The 18,328-nt window shown below is 37.2% G+C and overlaps 1 protein-coding gene across 1 annotated transcript in view; it reads right to left on the bottom strand.

Moving 5' to 3' along the window:
* LOC121440444 (AF4/FMR2 family member 2-like) overlaps positions 1-17,612 on the bottom strand; it is a 532,707-nt gene extending 515,095 nt beyond the window's left edge. Inside the window, exon 1 of the mRNA XM_041641195.1 lies at positions 17,531-17,612. Coding sequence (XP_041497129.1) covers positions 17,531-17,577 — 47 coding nt within the window. The 5' untranslated portion in view covers positions 17,578-17,612. The remainder of the gene's footprint in view (positions 1-17,530) is intronic.
* Positions 17,613-18,328: the final 716 nt, after the last annotated feature.

Below are 18,328 nucleotides of genomic sequence, written 5' to 3' on the forward strand. Positions count from 1 at the left end.
TAAAATGTCATTTAAATGTCACTAAGAGGTGATAGTAACTAATAGGGTCCATTTACTAATATCACAAATGAAACAAAATGTAAAAGGATGCCATAAATAGGTCTGCAGTTCTAAAATTTTTAACTTTAATATTTTTAAAGATAAATTAATTTGGAATTGTAATACTAATTTCATTGTTTGCGATATTTATATTGCAATAATCTTTTTCTTATTTGCCACCTTAAACTCTGCCATTGGGAAAAATATTGCAAGCCATTTACTTCCAAAATTTAAAGTGAATTTAATATTATTTGTGTTTTATTGTCTGATAAGTTCAAACATGAGAATCACAACCAACAAATGGCTGATACTGTAGCTTTTCCCTTATGAAACGATAAAAAGCATTATAAAAATTCAGTGACTGAAATAACTCCAAAATAATCTAGTTTAATATTTATCTAATGTTGGGATCCTCTTAACAGTTTCACTGATAGGGTCATCCAGGCATTTCTTAAACAAAAGACACATGAGCATCTACACCTTAAACACTAGGTAACCTTCACTTGAATAAAGCAACCAAACATCTAGAGTCGGACCTTCCTTTTTCCATTCATGATTAAGCACAGATAAGGTCATTGTTTATGGCAGTGCAAAGAGAATATTGATTTAATAAATGACACATGGTCACGTAATGTTTCTCTCACAGAAGACAACCACCATGTCAAGGGTACATTACAAATATAACAGGCCTCAGTCCAATTAAATGCAAGAAAATTATTATCATAAAGGCCCTCGTCTCATCTACACTTATTGACAAATTAGATCTCTGGAAGAAATCAGCCCCTTTGGCAAAAAATCAATATTATAAAGTTGAATTCATGGGTTTCTAAATAACTCATTGATAACAAATCAAGAGAAATGGCTTTTTGAGTAATGACTTAAAGACAGCAGTAATCGACAACGTTTGTGGGGGCTAGATTTTTACTTCAGATACTTCTTAAGCAACAAGTAAAAAAAGTGAGCACTAGACATTGACAAAACCATTCAAGGCAACATTGGATAAGCCTTGACTCCTGGCAGCCACAAAAGAAAGCCAGATGCCCCATGCCACAAATTTCCACATATAATTGATGACTCCAGTTCTTTTGGAACAGAATCTTTGGAAATGGTATTCTGTGGTTGGTTCCAAACAATTCTTTTCTCTCTCATGTTGATTAGTGACATAAATTTCAACTATGAGTTTACCAGAGTAGAAGTGCTTAAGGGATCTGGGTAGATTGGGCTATCTCTATGTATGATTTTTTAATTTATGTACATATGAGTATCTCTCTTTGTGTGTACATTTGTGTGTAAGTATCTGTGAAAACCAGAAGAGGGCATTGGATCCCTTCGAGCTAGAGTTATGGAGTTGTGACTCTCCCAATGTGGGTTATAGAAACCAAAATATGGTTCTCTGTGAGAGAAGAATGCACTAGTAACCTTGGAGGCATCTCTCCAGCCCCTCAAGCTATCTGTTTCTGTCATTTTAAAGTGCCATAAACTTTGTAACCACGAGGATCCTTATGCATGACCTTGAATGGTTTAAAGAAATACAGGATGTCTGCCAAACTTTTACTGTGTTTTAAGTTATTTAATGATCAGAGGGCAATCATACAAAAGTTACTGTAATATATCTGTGTCTGACGTATGACAGGCATTCACAATTCAGGAGATGAATAAATAAGGGGATGCACATTCCCATCCTCAGGATGTATTACACTTGGTGTTTCATTCATCCTGGTCCAGACTATAGTGTGCCACACAGAGTACAAAGAGAGTATCACTTCTTGAGGCTGTAGTGTCAGAGTAGTGGAACTTGAAATCCAATTTTCACCTTACAGGGCCTGTGGATAATCATCACCAGGGAAGCACGGGTATTTGTTGTTTTTTTTTTTGTTTTTTGTTTTTTTGTTTTTTTTTGGTTTTTCAAGACAGGGTTTCTCTGTAGCTTTGGTGCCTGTCCCGGAACTAGCTCTTGTAGACCAGACTGGCCTCGAACTCACAGAGATCCGCCTGCCTCTGCCTCCCGAGTGCTGGGATTAAAGGCGTGGGCCACCACCGCCCAGCTGGAAGCACAGCTTTTATAAATTCCAAGTAGTAGCTTTTTAAGATGCAGCTAATGAGGAGCAATATCTCAAAATGTCTCTTTGGGAAGCCACATCACAGTACAGTGTTATGGTGTCAAGGCTCAAAGACAATCTTGTCTATTATCTACTTTTGTGAATTTGAACAAACAAGTCATTCTTTCTGGGCATCGACATCAAAGCAGCAAAGTAAATAAGTTTACTATTTCACTGGAAGGTTTAGCAGGGTTTGCATGTGCAGATTGTACAAGCTAGTATCTGGTATGTAGCAATCCATCAATTCTGGGAGCCACTATTGTCTCCCAAGTATACAGTTATGTTGCTATGTGTATTCAGTTTCCCAGGAGGCATCAGGGCTTGACATTTGTCTTCTGATTTCTCACATGACAATTAGAGAGGATACAATCTGGAAGGAGGCTGCCCTCAGAGAAATTGGTGGAGACCTGCTTCTCATTCACAGTGTAGCTGAGCATGGGCTATCTAATGGGATAAAAGATGATCAATAGCCTCTTAGGAGAAACAGTGCAACCACCTACCACCCACACACTTCCAGAAGAATCTTAAGTCTTTCCAGGTTTGAGACATTTTTTCTGAGCTATGAGAACACAAGTGAAAGCAAGAAGGGACCTGCCCACAGAGCTTTGGGAGGCAACTTGAACTAAAGATCGTAGATTATTCTGCAGTGCCCCTAGAGCAAAGCTGCAAGGAAGGGTTTGAAGCTGGAAGTCTTTTTTCCCCAAGCCCCAAACTGAATTTTTTTCAGAACTTCCCAAATGGAAATAAATCAGCTGCCTTAAAAAGTAGAAGCTGAAAGCCCAGCTGCTGGTGGGGAGGCTGAAAAAGGATCTGGGCTATCTCTGAACCTCTTCAATGACCTCTACAGTTCTGAAGTTCTGCAATACTCCACTGCTACAGGAACAAGACTCCAGAACCACTGATGCCAAATCAAGTAGAGGCTTTTTTTTCTGTCTTCTTTGCCATCTATACTGCATGAGAATTGAGCCACAGCTGCATTTATTGATAATCCCACAAATAACTGAAATCATTTACACAGTTTCACGATGAGTGGTTGTAGGTCTTTTCATTTCCTTTATAACTCTTTTATGATTTTAAAATTTGAGTTTTTAAATGGAAAATTATCTTCATGGGAAAACTGACCAGTAGAAAGTCCTAGTTCTCATGTTGCATGATAATGGAGAAATACATAATATGAGTACTGTAACTAAAAATTCTTGGTCATCCTTTGTCTATGGAAATTCAGCCTTATTGTAAATACTAAAAATACAAATAAGTGCATCTTGATTTTCCACAGAAATACAGTTTGAGTATCCAGTGCTTTCCCTTTAGTTAAAAATTCAAGTTTTTAATAATTCAACAGTTTGAGTTCAAGATACCTGTTTTTTTTTTAATTGATGGATTATAAATTACATGAGTCATGGTTTTGTACCTGAACTTTAGAATACAAGGAAGCAATTTGCAAGACATTAAAAACTTCTATCTCCTGGATGTTATTTTCCCTTTCCCCAGTGAGGAAACAAAGAAATTTGTTCATCACCCCTTCATAATCTGTGTATGAAAGGTAAAAAATGCTCATTTTCTTCTAAATAATGTTTCATTTTGTCCAATCCCCTCAGTTATTTAGCATAGGCTGCTCCAATAATTACAGTCTTTTAAACATTTCCCTCATAAAACGAACAAACAGTGTTTAGGAAAAATTAGTTAAATGACTCCAGGACAGTGATATTTTTCCCTTTCAAACATTTGATGTAAGCATCCAACAAATGGTAGAAGAAACTCTGCAAGTGTGATATTTTCCCAATGCTTTTAGAAATACTTAAGGGCACAAGTAAACCAATAACTATGATGGTGTTTATAAAAATAAATGTCAGGAATTTACAAGATAATGAAAGGGGTGAGTAGGTGATAGAGAAGGGAGGGTTTGTATTTACGAGGAACAGCAAGGCTTGTCCACAAGGCCAGTTGAAATCCACTGAGAACTTTGTTCACAAAAAGAGGCAGTAGCAACACAATAAAAGATCTAACTTATATAGATCAATTAAAATAAAAATTTCCCCACTTCCCACCATTAGTACCAACATGCACCATAGTTGCTGGAAGTTTTTTTTTATTTTTAATAATAAAATTTTAGCAAAAAATATGTACAGGTCCTAAAATTGTGTGAAAAAAATAGACTTACAAGGATCTATTTGATAATCTATCACCTATTCCCATGCTATACATCTTATAATAGAAAACTCAAATTCCCAAGTAAGTTCAATTCCAAAGATTTCCAGCATGTAGAGAAAAGAAGACAGATGAGACATGAGAGAATAAATAACCCTCACTTTGGCACACTTTTTCTTCAGTTCTGATCTCTGGGTGTTCACCATTTCATTCCTGGTGTTTACACCTTTGTGGTATCTGGTTGTCATCACGGGAAAGCAAATGTGTTCAGTTCAAAAATAATAATCACAGTTACCTCAAGACCTTGAATTATTATTTCTGTGAAGTCTTGTGATCATAGTCATCCCCGTTCAATTCATATAATCACAACAATATAAAAATGGTAATAATAGTGTGAGGATTTATTATGAAGTCCTTTCCCATCGTCTGACCTAAAGTCCTTTTGAGAAATACCAAGAGCCATGAAGCTTCTGACCTGTGTATCATTTATGATGCCCTTGGGAAGCAGGCCCTCCCTAAGAAAACCAAGGCCTAGTGCCTCATAAGGTTCTCATTACAGACAGGAATGTGCCAGGCCATATGCACTGAAGGTTGTCAAGCTTTGTGAACTCCTCCACCCCCCCCAAAAAAGGAACCTCTCATAAATTTTGCAGAATATATTGCTTTTCCTTGAATTTTTATGATTATGTTCAATTTAAGGAAACTTACCCCTTGCTTCATCATTTACTTTAAGAGTTAGGTGATGTCTGTGAACTCTTATCAACCTTTTCAGAATCATGTTTTATATATCTTAAAAGTATAAACCCTCATCTAACCATTAATGTAATAGATTTTCATTTTTAGTATGTGAACAAAAGCTATACAGATTTCAAAGTTTTTTTTTTGAAAGGACAGACTTACTTTTCCTTATTCCATTAAGGCAATGAATCTAATGAAAGATGGAAGTAACAAGTGATTCGAGTATAGAACTGACCAGGTCTTGGTATTAAAATCATACTTAGAGTGATAAGAAACAGCTCAGAAAGATGCCTGCTTCTGTAGCAGTCACTGTTGTGTTCACAACACAAATAAGAATTCATCCAGCTTGGGGTCAGGGGCCTGACTGCCATGGTAAGCTCTTGTGGCCTCAGCAAAATTTCGTGGTTCCTGGTAATTCACTTATGTGAGTTGTTTTTTGCTGTTAATTTAGTACATGTGTTTTATAATAGTATGTGCAAAATACCAAAATTCAGTATATAGTAAGAACATCAGTGCCTTAGATCTGTAGATGTGATAATTCTTAATATTATCCCCCAGATTGGAGTCTTCTTTCCACACCCTAGTAACCTAGAAGAAGGGAAAGGGCTCAATAGACTGGTGTCATCAAGTGGGAAAGCAAATAAGAGACATAAAGATCTTTACCTATAAGCCTTAAAAATAGGAATAAGTTGCAAAGACAGATGCAATCTTTTTAAAAATCACATTATAAGAAGCAGACAAAATCACAACTTTATTCAATGTGTCATTTATCTTGAGTGACTAATATATTATTTGTCCAAAGTTAAAATTGAACATTGATAAACTCTGAAATAAATCAAATGCCATAATTTATGTAATTTTAAAAGAAAGATCTCATCGAGAGTTTACTACTCATAGATGTTGGTTAAAATCTTTGACCAGCATCCCTACAAATTAATCAACTGAGGCTATGTTGGCTTGACTGTCATTGTTTACTACAAATCTACATTTAGAGTTCACTTTAACTTTTCAAGCTATTTGATTTCATCAAATTTATCTTCTTTGTTCACGATATATGAGTCACAGCAGCTGTTTACAAAATCCTTTGTGGTAGAAGTGTGTAATGAGTACATTTTTCAATGGCATTAGTTTGTGCATTGGGCATTTTACTGCAATTCCTGTGTAAGATGCCAATCAGAACCCAGTGAAAATAGTCTTCATCATTCTTAATGGGAAATTTTATAGCTTTCATTCTGAATATATTTGAACTATTGAAGTTTAAACTGTCACCAAACTTTAAAACAAAGTGAAATATAAAAGCCAAAGAGTTTAATTGTAGCAAAAGGAAATGGTTAACATTTTGCTTCTTTTTGCAAGGGAGGGGGCATTTCATGACTCTTGCACTTTTCTGCAGGATTTTTAGCTTGTGTATGTGCTTGATCTCTAGTTAAAATCCCATTAAGTATTTACTCACTGCCTTCTTAGTATATCCCCATTAAGTACTTACTAACTACCTTCTTAGTATATCCTTCAACATCTGGTTAATTTAACCAGATGGGTGTTTTAGAGCCACTAAAATTTCCTAGATATCCTCATCACCTTCCCTCTCTGTAGCTGACTTCTAGACTTACATGCTCTCACCTTCAATTTTGGACTGTGAGAGGGTAATATATAGGGAGATTTTAAGCATCCTCTTATTACCTTTAAGTCATATATCAATTCCATATCTGCAAAGGCAGGAAGTGGTAGAAACACAGGCAACATTTGCAAGAAACCTGCACTTTAATCAGACTTTTGCAGTTTACTAATTGTGTGAATTTGTGGAAGACATGTGAGTCTCTGATCTGCAATTTCTCAGGGGAAAAGTACCTATGCTTTAGGGTGTTTGTTTAGTGGGGTGATGTTTACAAATGATATGATATAATATACTGTATGCTCTTTTGCTTTTTGCTGACTGTGAAAACATCTTTACAGACTTCTTAAGTATCAAAACATGGAAACTTTTCTGCACATTCTCGAGATGAAACTGTCATCTGAATCCTCCAGAAGCATAAATAGAAGATATGTTCCATCTAAAAATATATGTTTGCAAAACCCAAATCCTAGGTTAGCCTCTCAAGCAGGAAAAGTAGAAAAACAGCATCTGGTTCAGTGTAGAGAAATTACTCAGCAGAAGTTCAAGGCATATTTGACTCATTTTGTACTACACGATCCTTAATACAGTGATTGTGACACACTGATACTTTTAACTATGATATAGCATTTCCGCAATATAAACTTTCTTATTTTTAATTACTTTGAGAATGTCATACAAGAGCACCATCTACATCACTGCTGCCTCTTCCTTCCCTCTTTCAACCCTTCCTGTTCTTTCTCTCTCAAATTTTATGTCCTCTTCTTCAGTTTTGGCCATGGAATTCGCGTCCCAAAGTATGTTGGGTAAGAATTCTGCTTCTGAGTCTTAGCCAAAAGCACTTTATCTAAAATTTGAAGCACTAACCCATAAAATACTATGATACTGGATGTAGTCATAATTTATCAGAAGAAAAATACTAGATATAAAATATAAAATGATAGACAAAGCTACAACTCTGAGTTACCTCTTCACAAATTTGATCACTAAAGTGTGAATCAACTTGTTGTACAATAATTCTTTTATAGACATAAAAAGTGAAGCTAAACCCCTAGTGTGAATCAGTATTGTCGAAAATCACTGTATAACTGGAAAATTTAACCTTGTTGATTTCAGTTCTGATGTCTGAATTATATTGAAGTTTACAGACTGATGTAAACTCTCTCCAAGCCCAAAATTTTCTGCATACAACAAAGACAAACAGAATCATGAGTCTCTTCTTGGAGTAGATACCTAGACAGTTATGCCCCATATTTGATTATTAAACCCAAAGCTAATTTATATTAAAAAAAAACTGGAAAACAATCAGCAAAAGCTTCATCAACAGGACTGCCTTATTATACATTCATCCCAGGGAATCATTGTGGGTTAGCAGGATAACTAAATATTTACTAGATTGTACATTAAGTCACGAATCCATTGTACCCTCATTTTGTACTGTGTAAATTAGAGAAGTCAGACAACAGGAATCATAACCTATCACATAGGAAATTTGTTTTTGCACTTTTATTCTCAATATTTTAGTTTTAGTATTACTATTCAACCTAGGTTTGCTATTTTGAAAACCTAGCTCAATGATCAACTGAATTTAGTAAATATGTGATGGTCTATGCTGAACTGAGAAGCTATTATTACTCTAGGTCAAACATTAGCAATACAAAAATAAGAGATATGGTCTAATCCTGCACAAGAACAAAGGTGAATAAAGACATCAAGAAAGTGAGAAAGTGTCCTGCACTCAGACAAAATTGTATTAGTAATGATAACACAGAAGTGGGGAATTTGAAAAGATTGGGCAAGAGTATTTGAGTTAGAAGGAGAAAGGAGCCCAGGGTATGTCCTTATCCGGATGCTACATAGATTTAGAGTCGATATATGAATGATGAAATAACCAAAGAATTATTTGATGTTCAATGAGTTAATTGTAAAAGCACATGGAAACACCAGTAAGATGCTATAAAAGCTTAAATTTTAGGGAAAGTAAAAACAAAAATTTAGAAAGTAAAATATTGCTACACACCTTCTAATTAAAAAAGATTGCATCATTTAAAAGCAGGCATACACAAAGACAGAATATTGTATACATAATAAATAAATATTTTAAAAAAAGAAAAGGATAGAATGAAGAGGAGCTATGCGTCTGGGAGTATTTAAAAAGCTGTGATATATACATCTTTTGAAAATAGTTATTTGGCCAGTTGCCAATTTACAAACATTTAATGGTTTTGGGAAAACAAATTTTCATTTGGCATTTCTTTGAATAATTGCATCTATGTTTTCATAGCTCAGGCAGTCAAAATAGCTGTTATGAGGTTTGTGGCCATCTTTCATCAAAATGGTAGTTGGTGTTAAGGAGAGTATGCAACTACACAGCAAAACAGAATACTGGCAGTTGTGAGATAAATATGAGTCAAAGGTTCAAAGTTAGCCATTTCATGTTGATTGTTGGGTGTTCCAAGCTTTCTAAATACTACAGCTTTCTACTATTCTATTTTTCGTTTGATTGTTTTATTATTTTTGAAAAAAAGGTCATAATCTGTAGCCCAGGCTAGCATTTCAATCCACCTGGTTTAGGATTACGGGCATTCACTAGAAATCTTGCTAGCCACTCCATTTCTCCTTGGACACTGTTCAAAGTTCTTAAAGCATTTTGTGAGTCAAATGAAAACTATATCACTTATAGCAGGTCTTTGTAAATTCCTCTTTTAGTTGCAAGCCTGTAACACAACCTTTTCCTACATTTAATTCTATATTTTTTTTTATTTTTTTTTATTTTTTATTTTTTTTTATTTATTTATTTTTTTTTTTATTTTTCGAGACAGGGTTTCTCCGTAGCTTTTGGTTCCTGTCCTGGAACTAGCTCTTGTAGACCAGGCTGGCCTCGAACTCACAGAGATCCGCCTGCCTCTGCCTCCCGAGTGCTGGGATTAAAGGCGTGCGCCACCACCGCCCGGCCTACATTTAATTCTATATTCTAGTGTTATGTCTCTAAGGCCATAGAGGCCAGTACATTTTCTTAATCTGCTACTAAAAGTGACACTAGCAGAGTGACTGAGAAAGTCACTTTACCATGCTAGGCCTCAGTCTCCCTGTCTGTATTATGTAGATACAAGACCAGAGGGTTCTAAAGAGCCCCCTAGCCTTAAAACAGTAGGTTCTAGGAATTGATTAATGTCTATGCACCAGAGCCAAGCATTTTGCCAGCAAATAAGTAATAGCTAATTGATGAGACCTCTCCATGGCACTTCATCAGAGACATCCATCATACTGAATCTAATTTAGTTACTGAGGCTGTGCCGACCTGGCATGAAAACAATCAGTCCCTTTGGAAAATTAATTTGTTCAAAAAATTAGTTGACTGACATCCTGGAGAGGGAAATAAAACCCATGTGATTACATTTTTACGTTGTTCAACAGATAGTTAGGCCATCCAGTACATGCTGCCATGGTCTGGAGGTTAAACTGACCTCATAACATACTCTTTTTGGGTGGCTGATTTGATCAAACCAGCAATCCTAAGATAAAGGAGACATCACTCCCAGAAAACTTCTTCCAATCTTTGTTAAAGCCTAAACTATAGCTTCAACACTGCTTTAAGACAAATAATGATTTGTTTCTGTTTTGTTGTTGCTGTTTACATTTAAGAAAAAAACATTTTAACTCTATTTCAAGGAGATATTCTGCATACCAAAGAAAATTTCTGACTCCAAGAATAGAGTTAAAAAAAAAAAAGTTACCAAAAGAAACAGTATCTGCTCCTGGGATCAGCTTTTCACAGAGGATTATTTTTTTGGAAATCTAACAAAACAAACCATTCTTCTCTGGATAGAAATGATTTTTTTTGTTTGAGGAAGGACGGAACATTGAAGAATAAACAGGTGAGTAATTTTGAGCTTGGGATGAAAAAATCATATTTCTCTAGGATAGTCCCCAGCATATGGCTTAGATATATCATTACTTGCCTTCAGAAGAGCAGACTGAAAGATTACATTAAATCACTGGTTGATATTCCTTTCCAAATGAAACAATGTATATTTCTTTAAAATCCATACCTAAGTAATCCATAATCAAAATCAGATTCAGTCTATAGTACAATATAAACTCACGGAAAATTTTTCTAATTCCAGCAAGTTTGTAAGCATTAGTAGCTAAGGTCATCAAGAAGATTTACTTTAAAGAAATTCAACAATTCGGTGTATCACCTACTCCATAGTGTGGAGTGCCTTGAACAAGCATATAAAATTTCATTAAAGTACTACATAAAAGTTTAACATTAGATGAAGCCAGTGCTGGACCTTTGTTTAACAGTCGTGATAATTTATGGTGTAGATCTGCTACAGTTAAGTAGAAAAACAGCTTTCTCATGATGAAATACAAGTCATAAAGGCTGAAACTAAAGGAATGCTCAAGGAATCCAAACCCTCCAATCTCTCATCCCTTCTTCAGATTTTTTGTCACATTTTTCCTGAACTTTCTCTGTATGAATCAAGACACAATAACATGGACTCCTTTAGCCACATGCTTTAAAAAGCATTCCTTATGCTTTTTCAGTGCTAGGCATATCTTCCATTTTATAAATTTATATGTTTAAAAGTTGTACACATAGCATGGTATCTATTTCTGTCTTTCCTATTAAGTTTTTCTGTAACCATTACTTGTTTTCATTATCTTCTGCAAAAGAGATCAGACTGCTAAAAGACAAAAATAAGAATAATCAAAACGCTACAATACAGACAGAGGCCGGTATTATTGCATGGACTTATTAGACAATATTTTTGAAAGATGTACATTTGCATGGATCAGTGTTTGAGCCTAGTACGGTTCTAATGTAAATCAACAGATGGTTATTGAGTAACTCTAATGGGAAGGAACAATGCTATATGGTGGAAGGGGGAGATACACTATCACTTAGGAAACAATCAGGATCTTAAACATAAATTCCATAATGTAACAGTAGTGAAACATTGAAAAGCACAATCACCACGTTTCATTTGATAATCCATTTGCTGTGTAAACTTAAGCAAGTCACTTAACTTCTCTGAACCTCAATTTTATCCCCTTGAAAATTGTGCTAATTATGCCAATTTTTATAAAGCCTCAAGGTTACTGTTAGGAGTAAAAGTACAGATAAGATAGATTGAAAAACTTTGTCAAGGAGTGTTATAAACTTCCTACACCTAGCTTTGAGCCTCCAAAAATCAGAGAAACATACTATTGTCTCCTTATGATCAATACCAAATTTGGAAAATTTGAGCATTCAAATTATATGGGCAACTCAAAGATTTCAGTTTTCTCAAACTTCAATTTTCACTGTTGTATGTGATGTACATAGATGCATATCACAAATGTAATTTCAGTATTCTGTACTTCTAGAAAATATGTTGATACATATGGGTTAATACTTATAACTGCCCATGAAAAAGGCATTCATGCAAGTAACTAGAAATAAGATGATTGATTATAGTAAAAAATATATCAATGCATAAAATTGTCATAATAAAATCTATTATTTTTAATATATGCTAATAAAAAGGAAAGAAGACAAGCATGTCAAAAGACAGTATCAGTACACATTTTTTTCTTTAATTAAAAGAAAAAAATGTGAATTCCATGGCTGGTCAAGTGCATGGTGATTGCACAAACATTTTTTTTTCTCATGTAAGTTTAATATATATATATATATATATATATATATATATATATATATATATATATATATTTTCCAATTCATTTGGTTCAGTAAGAGCTAAATGTCTTCAACGCACACAATAAATTAAAAGTCAATAAGCTTTTGTGGAAGCGCACCTGATATGGAATTCAGATATTAGATTTTCTGATCATGTCCACGAGGCTGAGTGGAGTTGGATAAGGTATACACCCTCTCTAGAATCCAGTCTACTCATCAGTAAAACAAGAACTCTGGAAATATCCCACCCAAAATGATAAAAACAGACATGTGATATGGAATAGTAATGATCTTGCTGGAAATATTCTACCAAAATGTTCTCGGGGTTTGCTCCATCTAGGGTGAAACCTGACCTGCTTACTAAGTAGTTGACATTCCTGAAAATAACTATCATCTTAGGACAGGATACCACAGAAAGTTGTTGGAAAGATTAGGCGAGGTTGAGTATTCAATGTATGGAGTAGAGAGTCTCCCAAGATGAATGAACTACAAGAGAAATGATGAACCCGGGCCCTACTGCAGCTTGAAACACACATACAAATGCATGTGCATGCACATGCCCTCAAAATAAATTCTTCAAGTTCAATTCCTGAATTCATTAGTCTGCAGCACAGAGTTTTTGCATTTATCAGTGAATATGTGGCTTTTTACGTTGTTCTTCCTCTATCTCACAGCAACCACAGAAAGACAAAATTAAAGGGGAAAAATGTAATCACTGAACTGTTTTGTCTACATGAATAGTTAATCTAGTATGTGACGATTAACCACTTTGAAGTATGACCTGGAATTACAAGTTCTTAGAAAAGCAGCTTCTATATTGTTCTACAGGTGGTCGTTTCATTGGATTTGTAAAATTTTGAAATTAGGTTAAATATGTGAAAATATTGCATGCAAAAAATAGTCACATCTAAGGACAATTGACATAAAATGATGGTTCAATGAATTGAACCATTTCTATGTAACATTAATTAGCATATTTGAATGCAATATAATTTTATTCATCTATAAAATATTTGGAAGGTCAAGAACGAATAGAATAACTGATTCATTTTTGAGTCAGTCATTTTCTTTCATGATTTGTGTATTTTAAAGTTGTTAAGTGCTTGACCGGATCATAAACAAAACAATTCATGTATCATCAAACTGATTTCTAGCATGAAATTATTTCCTTCTACGTTCAATAGATATAACTTCTAAGATTTACTGAGACAGCTTTTTTGCTTTTTAATTTTTATTTTTTTCCAGATATCTGGAGGTTGTAGAGTACATCTTTTCAATAGAAAGCATTACCACTTTCAATCTCTCCTTCTCATGCATGTCCTTAAAACACTGTATCCAATATAATTTGCTGAGTGAATACTAACGCATACCAGAGATGCATATAACACTAGGTAAAAGCATGAACTTTAGAGTTTCTTTTTAATGCACTACAGAGTATAAAGAGAAAAAGATCAATGGACGACAGCAGAGAACAAGAGTTCTGTGAAGCACCAGGCCTTAAAGAAAATGAGACACTTTCCCCTCCCCGTGCTGTTCTAGTAGCCCCAGCATGATGGAGGTTATACTCCTATTTTCCACACTTTCCCATCCACAAACAGTCCTGTTCCACTCCTCTGGTAGACTATAGCTAAGGAAGCCCTAGAGGACCTGTGTGGACCACGGGAGTGGGTGGAGGCAGATGGGCTGCTGTGATGCAGGCCATGCCTGGCTGGAGCTAGAACAGTTCACTTTTGTCTGGAAAGCAGGTCCCCTCCTCCAGCCCCCATAAGGTCTAGAAAACTTGGGAAAGTGTTAGCTGCTGAAGCAGGCCCTGGGGGCTGCCTTCATTCAAATGGAAGAAGCCTGGATGGCACATGGCCCCATCTCAGGCTTGACAGCCTCACATAGACCTTTGAACTTTCTATTTATATAACAGTTTAGTGAGTTTAAGTCTCTTCCTGTATAACTGCCCGTTTCAAGCTTGCCTCTAATTAGGCTACTTGTGGGACATCACATAAAATCTACAAACAACTGATGCAGTCCTTTGCAGTGAGAATCAGGCCACTGTCATAATCACTTAACAATTTATTTCCTTGGGATTTTTAATATTTGAGGTTTGATATCACGGAACTTTTCACTTTTCTGCTCTTAAATTTTTTTTTATATTCCTCCACACACACATTTTCTTTTTTAATAAAAAAGAAACTGCCTCACAAAAACAATTTTGCCTGCCACAAAAACAGCACTTAATGCTATGGAGGTAGATTCTCTAGGAATAGAAAACCTGTACAATTTATAAACTTTTACATTTATATTAATGACTTTGACATTGCTGATAAAGGAGTCCAAATCTAGCCACACTATCTCCAGATTCCTCAAGAATTCATTTATTAACAAGGACAAATCTATGGAATGATTTAAAGCATGAACTACGCTTTGTCCCCCTCCTATGTCTTTATTCCTTCTTTTAAAAAGATAAGATAATGCATTTGGCAGGCACAAACATCTGTGCCTTTCTTTTCTTTCACAGAATGGTTCATATTAAGCTCTAACTCAGGTGAACACTGTTCATGCATCCAAGAATCCTAAAGAACTTGAGCTTTCACCCTTTAATTGAGTCCAGAGCACGACCCATTAAGATACCATTGTAGTTTGTAAAAAACAGTGATACATTCTGAAAGGCATATGAGCACTCCCAGGTACTGCACGTATCTTCACACCACAGCATCATTTTTACCCGATCTTTAGAGTGAACATTTGTCCTAACACAAGCTTATGTTTATCAATAAGCATCTATTTTTATTTGCCATAACCAAGTGTTTGTAAATAATGCATATATCTGCTTATGTTCAGTCGTTCTTCATTAAGCTTAAGAAAATGGGTTATTTTCATTTAATATTTTTACCTCTCCTGATGCATTTACTGATAGAAATTTAGGTTGAGTTACTGTAGACATAGTTCCAAGCTTGCTGTTCCACAAGTGAATAGGTTTAATGCAAATGAGCTCCTTAATTTTCATGCCTTTTCCTCCTGTCTGTCTTTCTACACACTTGGGACAGTGTCTATTATCACTTTAAGGCCCCCAGTAATTTAATGAAGTGGAAGTAAACATATAGCAAAGATATAACTAGTATTCTCATGAACTCTGAAGTGTTTTGAAGGTTACATAGATTATTATTAAGAACAATGTCAAGTTCACACACCATGGTCATATTCATGTTTCCTTTCTCTTTGTAGGTGCTTAAAATATAGAAGCATAACCATACCACAAATATTTATAAACATAGATTCATGAGAAAACTTGCCCCTCACATTCAAGTGGGAAGGAAAAATTGTCCTGGATTATGGATACAGAAAGAAAAGGTAGGTTTATACTATTTCCTCAGTATTTTTCTTCACATCTACTAAATTATCAAATCGGTCAACATGCTCTAAAATGGATGTGACACAGTTACAGATGAAGAGGAAAATGATTTTGTATTTTCCTTAAGAAGAGATATCATCTCTAAAGGAGAACAGGGACACATGTTCCTGAAAACCAGAAATTAAGCAGAAATGTTCACAACCCCTTTAAATATTCAACTATGTATATGTAACATTCAACTAGAATTAAAACAATAATATATGTGTGTGATGTATTCTGGAACATAATGTCTAGTATACGTTTAAAATTTCAGCTAACCCCTGAAATCAATTATAACAATGTCTGTTAAATTAGGTGTTACCTAAAACACATATTAGACAAATTTGTATGTAAATAATAATGCTGGGGTTATCAGTTGTCAGGAAAATACATTACTATAGCAGAGTATAGGTTGTATACAGGAATACAACATTAAATTGAGCAGCAATTTCAAGATTTTTAAAATACTTTTCATAAGATTAGATTCTTTAGTTGTAATATGTTTTCCTCATAGCCGAGAAAATTTCACAGTTTTGAAGACATCTATTGATTAATATTGATATATTTAAACATTTATTTAGAATTGCTATAAAATAAAATGTAAGGGATCTTGGGTTTGCAACCGAAGCAGTCATGAGTGGCATGAAGCTATTGGCCAAGCCTCTGACCCTTTTTAAAGAAGGAAATTGCCTAAAACATGACATTGACAATGAAAATCCCTACAAAAATAATGCGCGGCATTCATAGCCAGCAGCTTGTAGTTTGAACCTTGGAAAAGATTTCAAACTGTTGATGAGCACTACAGCTTATTCTCATCGCATTTAAAAGGCAAGAGGAGTACCATTCGAAGTCCCTGCGCCGAGTCTGCCTCCTTATTCATCTAAATACTTGGGCTTCGGGGATTTTTTTTTTAAAGTCACGAATAAAGGAAGACAACGTTTGTAGTAAAGGGTGAAGTTTTTCTAAAGTTAATAGATCCGAGGATCAGTGTCTATGCGCGCCTGCACACCACAGAGAGGAACAACTTTCTGCCCCCCTCCCCCAGTCACCTTTGCACCATCTTTAAAAAGCTCTCCACTGCAACTTTAGCATATTTTGTTAAACCTTGGAATTCTAGCTGTGTGCCCATTACACAAACCTAAGGCTGCCTCCCACTGGGTGGCCAACAGGGGTTCAGAGGCTAATTAAATGTGCATTGACTTGGGAGCTACAGACTTCAGGGGACAACTTCAAAAAAGCCTAGCGCTAAAGGCAACTGGGCCATAGGTCCCTAGTGCAGTGGCCCCTGAAGACGCTGTTCTGAGAAGAGGAAAGTAGGTTGGGTAGGCTTTAGGGTAGGTTTTGGACCTATGCCTTTCCGGGTGGGGATGGAGGTGGCGACAGTGTGGGCGGTGGCCGCTAAGCAAGCTGAGGGTAGCCTCTGGGTACCTGGCTGTCTCTTTTTCTCCCGCCACTGGCTGCTGGCACTGACAACTGGAAAGTTAAAGCATTTCAGACTGGATCCTGCCCAGTGATCCACTGGCGAGAAAAGCCCCTGAGGTCGTGAGGGTGGATGGCACGGAATCTGCTATGGGCCAGCTGCAACTCTTAAGACTTGGAGTGCAAAGGGATGCTTTTGCCGGCATCCCTCCCTGTCCCTGCACCTCCCCCATCCTTGCTCCCCACCAAGGAGTCACTGAAGCCAAAGCTAGAGGTATCTGGGAGCAAGTGGGAGGGTGTCCAGGGCGCCCCCCACAACATCTCTGGCTCTTCTTAACAAAGGCGAAAAGCCAGACCAGACTAAGGGATCCCGCTTATCAAAAGAGAAGGCAAATTTTAACACCTACCACTGCTGTTCCAAGTCCCAATCCCTGAAAAAGTCGAATAGATCCATAGCGGCCGGCCGGGCGGCGGCGGCTGGCTGCCGTCTGTCCCTGCTCGGTGCTTGTCTGCGCCGCTCTAAACTGCGCGGCTCTCTCGCTGTGGTCTGCGGCACGGTTCTCTGGCCCTCCCGCCCTGTTAAAAGTGCTTGGGCCGCATTAGCGGCAGCGGCGGGCGCCGGGGATACCTGGTCTTGCGCTCCAGAGCAGTGGTGGTGACCGCGGCGAAGGCGATGGCACCAGGCAGGCAAGCGCCTGACCGCCCGCTCGGGTCCACTCACTCCGCAGCTTCCCGTGTGCCCAGCGCGCCCAGGCTGAGGCTACCGGCGCTTAGAGCTGGGGCTGACTGGGCCGCCCGCCTGGCAGGCTGCGGGCGGGTGGCGACGGCAAAGGCGGGGGCGAGTGAGGCAGTGGCAGTGGCGCGGCGCGGCAGCCCGGGCGGCAGCGGTGGCGGCGGCTGCACAGGCGGCGGCGGCCAAGGCAGCATCACACACTTACACACTCACAGGGGGCGGAGCCTGGGCAGCTCGAAGCCGCGACGTGGAGCAGACACGTTATCATCCTTGGATCTGGCAGAGGCTAGCCCCGCCCTCCTGTGCTCCTGGACCCCCCCCTCCATTCTGTCAAAATCAGCTGATAGGGGCAGTTGCAGAGCTGAAGACTCAGACTCGGCCCAGGACTCAGAAGAGGTTACAGAGACACAGAAGAGGGTCTTGCGGGACCAGAATGTAGGCTAGCAGAATGGGACACCCCTCACACCCTCAA

The sequence above is a fragment of the Microtus oregoni genome, unplaced genomic scaffold, assembly GCF_018167655.1.
Source record: "Microtus oregoni isolate MIOR12 unplaced genomic scaffold, Mior012 000067F_ref0000223, whole genome shotgun sequence".
NCBI lineage: Eukaryota > Metazoa > Chordata > Mammalia > Rodentia > Cricetidae > Microtus > Microtus oregoni.